At 49.9% G+C, this 6,000-nt stretch overlaps 1 protein-coding gene across 3 annotated transcripts in view; it reads right to left on the reverse strand.

The window, feature by feature from the left end:
* The window catches only part of nav2a (neuron navigator 2a), a 105,341-nt gene that overhangs the window by 24,034 nt on the left and 75,307 nt on the right, over positions 1-6,000 (reverse strand). For all 3 annotated transcript variants that reach the window (XM_068320637.1, XM_068320628.1, XM_068320620.1), the window contains 5 exons: positions 4,851-5,994; positions 4,429-4,538; positions 4,250-4,358; positions 3,768-4,157; positions 426-548 (listed from right to left, as the gene is read on the reverse strand). In XM_068320637.1, the coding sequence (XP_068176738.1) occupies positions 426-548; positions 3,768-4,157; positions 4,250-4,358; positions 4,429-4,538; positions 4,851-5,994 (1,876 nt within the window). The remainder of the gene's footprint in view (positions 1-425; positions 549-3,767; positions 4,158-4,249; positions 4,359-4,428; positions 4,539-4,850; positions 5,995-6,000) is intronic.

The following is a 6,000-nucleotide window of genomic DNA, read 5'->3' on the forward strand; positions in this document are numbered from 1 at the left end:
TATAAATAAAATATAAAATTATTAAACTTCCTTGTTCTCCTTTATTTTGATGATAATAGTAAAAAAAAAGGTTTAAAACTGTAAATAATCCAGCCTGAAGGTAAAAAATGAAATAAAATTTTTAAAAGGAAATAAATACCACAACAAAGTCAGGTGTTACTTCCTGTTTCAGTTTTTAAATTTCAAATAAAAAAGCTTTTTAAAGCAAATAAATATAAATAAAATATAAAATAAGTAAACTTCCTTGTTCTGTTTTGTTTGGATGATAATAATAAAAAAAAAAAAGTTTAAAAATCAATAAGTAAATAATTCAGCCTGAAGGTAAAAAATAAACACGTTTCAATTTTATTTAAACCTGTTGACACCTGATTAAAGGCTGTAATCAATACGGTCTCCTCTGATTGGTCCGTTCACAGACGTCCTACCTGTCAGCGTCCCCCTGTCCTGACGGCGCGTTCCGGTGGAGTGTCTCCCGCACGGCGGCCATGTTGTCCGGCAGGCGGTTCAGGCGGCGTGTGTACAACCCCAGGCCTCCGTCCGTCATGTAGCTGCGAACAAACACAGGTCATCAGGCCCCGCCTCCGTCTGGGGGTCAAAGGTCAAGGCGAGAACACGGAGCAGCCGGACGGAGATGGAGAACACTCCGGCGTCAGCGCCGGTGGTTTGTAACGGAAAACGACCTCCGGAGGGTCCTCAGCTCCAAGCCCCGCCTTCTGATGGGCGGGGACACCTCCACAAACATTCCCATTCAAGCCAAAACAAAACTAATCCCCTAAATGTTTACCCGTGGAGGAGGTTCCTCACAGAACCAAATATTGACTCTGCATGAAGTCCCAGAAGCGTCCGACAAAAACGAGCTGACTCATCTGAAACCAGGCGGTAAAAACAAGCAGCTAAAACAGGCTAAAGGGCTCTGGAACCAGCCCGACCAAAACCCAGTTTGTAGCAGTAAAAACAAGCTGCTAAAAGAGGCTAAAAGGCGCCGTAGCATCGGGGCTAACTCAAACGGGCGATAATTTACTGCAGGCGGTAAAACACCGGCGGCTGATTGGTCGAACCCGACTCTGCTTTAACTTCAAAGAACCAGATGTTGTAATTTGTCCTCACAGAAACCATGTGACTCAGGTCATCTGGTAGCAACATGCTAACTGCTAACAAGGGGTCAAAAGGTCGTCTGTCGTTGGCGACATCTTGAACTCCGTGGGGGATCGGCAGCCCTTCATCCATCATCCCAAACAACAAAGTCACCTTGAAGACCCCCCCCCCCTCACACACACACACACACACACACACACACACACACACACACACACACACACACACAGCAATGAGTCACCGAGCCTCTCTGTCCAGTTTAACGTTAACCTGTGACCTCAGGAGAAATCAAGAAGAAGAGGAGGAGAAAGAGGAGGGGGAGGAGTCAACACAAACCAATAAAATCAGAGCGCTGTGGTACGGCGAGGAGGAAGAGGAGGAGGAGGAGGAAGAGGAGTCCCGTCGCCTCTGATGTCCGTCTCGTCTCACCTGTCGGCCTCAAACATGGTTCCAGTCGCTTGAACCAAAAGCCGGTCCTGGTGTCCCACGGCCCCCGAACGCCTCACCGGGGGACGGCGTGTTGGATCATAGTGGAACCCACGCCTCGAGTGTGTGTGTGTGAGTGTGAGTGTGTGTGAGTGTGAGTGTGTGCTGCTCCCTGGGAGCTCAGTGTTGGAATGCGGCCGCTCTGCTCGGCTCGGCTTCTCCCTCCTGGCAGGAGGTTGGGTTTGTGTGCGAAAGGTGGAGGAGGACCAGGAGGGGGAGGGGGGGGGGCGTCGGCAACACACCCCCGAGCTGAGGGGGAGGACGGGGGACGTGGGATGGGGAGGGGGGGTTTGTCTCAAAGAGTCAACGGGGGAGGGGTTGGAAGTCAGATGCCTCATCAGGGACGTTGTTATTATTATTATTACTATTATTATTATTATTATTATTATTATTATCATTATTATTACTATTATCATTATTTTTATTATTACTATTATTATTACTATTATTATTATTACTATTATTATTACTATTATTATCATTATTATTATTATTACTATTATTATTACTATTATTATTATTACTATTATTATCATTATTATCATTATTATTATTATTACTACTAATATTATTATTATTATTATTACTATTATCATTATTTTTATTATTACTATTATTATCATTATTATTATTACTAATATTATTATTATTATTATTATTATTATTATTATAAAAAGTTTTTGATTCAGTTGTTTTGTTTTTGAGGAAAACAACAAATTTAAATTAAAGTTTTCCAATTTGAATAAACTTTATTAACCCCGTAGGAGAACAATCAGTGTTAGATGTTTGTTTGTGACTCATGTTTCTGTTTGTTTGTTTGTTTGTTTGTTGTTTTTCATTCCTCTCTGTGACTCAGATCTCCTCCTCTCAGGTGTGAATGAACCGTAAGACTGGGGAGGGAGACCGCCCCACCTGCTCGTCACTCACCTGTCCAGGTGTAGCTTCTGTCTGTTGGCCTCAGATCTACTGATAGAACACTGAGCTGTCTCATCTACAGCTGCATGGGGGGGGTCTGAGGAGGGGGGGGCATGGGGGCAGGAGGAAGTGTTTTGAAGAACCCTTCAGTGTTCCAGTTTGAAGTCCCCACACCCCCACCGACACCCCCCATCAGAAGGTGAGGTGAAAACTATCTGATGAAACAAGAGGTTTGAATCTCAGAGCTCTGCTGCCCCCTGCTGGACGACATCACCTCCTGCAGAGGAGCGTACCCTGGAGCTGATGTCTAGTAACTCCTCCAGTAACTAGTTACCCAGTAACTCCTCCAGTAACTAGTTACCCAGTAACTCCTCCAGTAACTAGTTACCCAGTAACTCCTCCAGTAACTAGTTAGCCAGTAACTCCTCCAGTAACTAGTTACCCAGTAACTCCTCCAGTAACTAGTTAGCCAGTAACTCCTCAAGTAACTAGTTACCCAGTAACTCCTCCAGTAACTAGTTACCCAGTAACTCCTCCAGTAACTAGTTACCCAGTAACTCATCCAGTAACTAGTTACTGTATGAGTTACTGGGTAACTAGTTACCCTGTAATTCTTCCAGTAACTAGTCCCCCAGTAACTCATCCAGTAACTAGTTACCCAGTAACTCATCCAGTAAATAGTTACCCAGTAACTCATCCAGTAACTAGTTACCCAGTAACTTATCCAGTATCTAGTTACTCGGTAACTCATCCAGTAACTAGTTACCTAGTAACTCAGCCAATAACCAGTTACCCAGTAACTTCTTGTCCAGTAACTAGTTACCCAGTAACTACTTGTACAGTAGCTAGTTCTCAGTAACTCATCCAGTATCTAGTATCTAGTTACCTGGCAACTTATCCACTAACTAGTTATCCAGTAACTTATCCACTAACTAGTTATCCAATAACTTATCCACTAACTAGTTATCCAATAACTTATCCACTAACTAGTTATCCAGTAACTTATCCAGTAATTAGAGATGTTCACCATCCCTTTATATTTCATCCTGTACTTTGTGTTGTATTGCGTTGTACAGTAACTAGTAATCCAGTAACTAGTTACCCAGTAACTAGAAACCCAGTAACTAGTTACCCAGTAACTAGTAACCCAGTAACTAGTTACCCAGTAAGTAGTAACCCAGTAACTAGTTACCCAGTAACTACCTATGTAGTAACTAGTTACCCAGTAACTAGTTACCCAGTAACTACCTATGTAGTAACTAGTAACTCACCCGCTGCTGAGCTCGTCTGCTCTCGTGATGTTCTTGCTCAGCACGTCTCCGTCGCTCATGTAACCCGTGACCTCAGTTATCTCCATGGAGACGGCGTCCACGCCCATGTCGCCCCCCCCTCTGTCGCCCAGCTCCCCGCCGCTGAGGGCCCCGCCCTTCCCCGCCAGCTGGCGCCGCAGGTGCCCGGGGTATAGGTAGCGCCCCGCCCCCCGCCCGCCGTAGCTGTTCCCGATGGAGGGGGCGTCTCCCGCCTGCAGGCGGGGGCTGGACTGACCCAGTCGCCACGACGACAGGGAGGGGCGGGTGGAGGTGAGGCTGAGGATGCTCCGCCCCCCTGTGCTGTTGTTGTTGCCGACGCCCACATCGGGGGAGTCAAAGGTCTCCAGGTTACTGAGGAGGAAGAGGAGGAGCCACAGTGATGAAGGACAGGTGTCTTAATTTCCCAGCCCCGCCCCTCCTTGCCCGGCCCTCCCCCTGCTCACCTGTGGGACACCTGCGTCCCCCTCAGGCTGGACATGGTCTCCTCCAGGTTCTGACGCAGGTCAGCGATGTTCTTCACGGTCCGCAACCGCCGGGTCTCAGGGTCCTCACCTGGGGGGCGGAGCATAGGCCATCAGATGTCTCACACACACACCTCACACACACACACACACACACACACCTGTCAGGTCCTCCATGGACAGCTGGTCGGTCTTGATGAAGGAATTGTCTCCGTCTCCTCCTCCAGATCCGACCTCAGGATTGGCCGTTCCCTCGCCGTCCGTCTGGGACCTGGTGACAGTTAGGAGGCGGGGTCAGGGGTCTGACGTTAGCTGAATGCTAATGGTGCTAAAGCTAAATAAAAATAATAATAGCAATAATAATAATAATAATAGTAATAATACTAATACTAATAATGATGATGATAATAATAGTAATAATACTAATAATAATAATAATAATAGTAATAATAATAATAGTAATAATAATAATAATAATAGTAATAATAATAATAATAATAATAATAATAATAATAATAATAATAATAATAATAATAATAATAATCAGCTGATGCCCCCCCGGTGCCCCCAGCTGTAACTTCACCTGTACATGAAGGGGGCCACGGTGGCCGTGTTGGGGTGGCTGTGGTGCTGCTGGGTCTGGGGCAGCTGGACGCTAACGGTGTTGCAAGCGGTGCTCTGTGTGGTCCCCCCCCCAGCCACCGGGGCGGCGCCGCTCTTCCCCTCAGTGGAGGCCAGACTGGAGGTGGAGCTGGAGTGTCTGCTGTCCCGGTCCCTCTCCAGGGGGCCGCGGTGCATCGCCAGGCCCCCCCCCAGCCGCATGCTGCGAGGCCTCTCCCCGCCCTCCTTGGCTTTGACCCCGCCCCCGGTGGCTTTACCTCCTGGCTTTGGTATTCCGCTGTGCGAGGGGGCGGAGCCCTCCTTTTTGGCCACTTTGCCCCCCTTGGGGATGAAGCTGGTGAGTTTAGAGCTGCGTTTACTGGAGCCGTCGGCGCCCGCGGCAACAGGAGCGACTTCCTCCTTAGGCTCCTCCCCCCTGACATCCGTCCTATCGGGGACGGAGGTGCATTTCCCCGCCTCCTTGCTCTTGTCCCTCCCTTTGTCCTTGTCCCCCCCCTTGGCGGAGCCCTTCTTGGCGGTGAGCGCCCTGCTGAAGGTGCGCTGGGCGATGCCCCTGAGGGCCAGCTTGGGGCTGCTGGTCGTCATGGAAACGGCGGCGCTGCTGGCCCCGCCCACCACTCCTGGCCGGATGTTCCCCTCCTCCTCCTCCCCCAGCGGGTCGGTGTTGGAGCCGGTCTCAGCTCGCTCCGCCTGCCCCGCCCCCGGCTGCCTGGAGCGGGGGGCGTCGCTCTGGGGCGGGGCCCCGCCGGAGGAGGCGGAGCCTTTGGAGCCGCCCTTGCTGTTGAAGAGCTTCAGCTTCTCCAGCATGGACTTCTGCGTGACCAGTTTAGGGGGCGGCGTGTCCCCGGGGGGGGCGGCCCTACAGGAAGCGTCCTTCTCCTGCTTGGCAGAGGAGGCGGAGCCAACGGCGGGCGGGGCGCAGGAAGCGTGCTTGGCACTCGTGGACTTGCTCCTCCAGGGTTTGCCGTTGGCGTTGGGGGGTTGGGGGATGGCGGTGAGGGACGGGGGCGAGGATGGAGGAGGGGCCAGGGCGGAGGCGGTTGCCGCGGACGACGGAGCGTGCTCAGTCATCGCCGGCGGCGGCGAGGTCACGCCCTCGGAGGAATCTGCAA

The sequence above is a fragment of the Antennarius striatus genome, chromosome 1 (genome assembly GCF_040054535.1).
Source record: "Antennarius striatus isolate MH-2024 chromosome 1, ASM4005453v1, whole genome shotgun sequence".
Classification (NCBI taxonomy): domain Eukaryota; kingdom Metazoa; phylum Chordata; class Actinopteri; order Lophiiformes; family Antennariidae; genus Antennarius; species Antennarius striatus.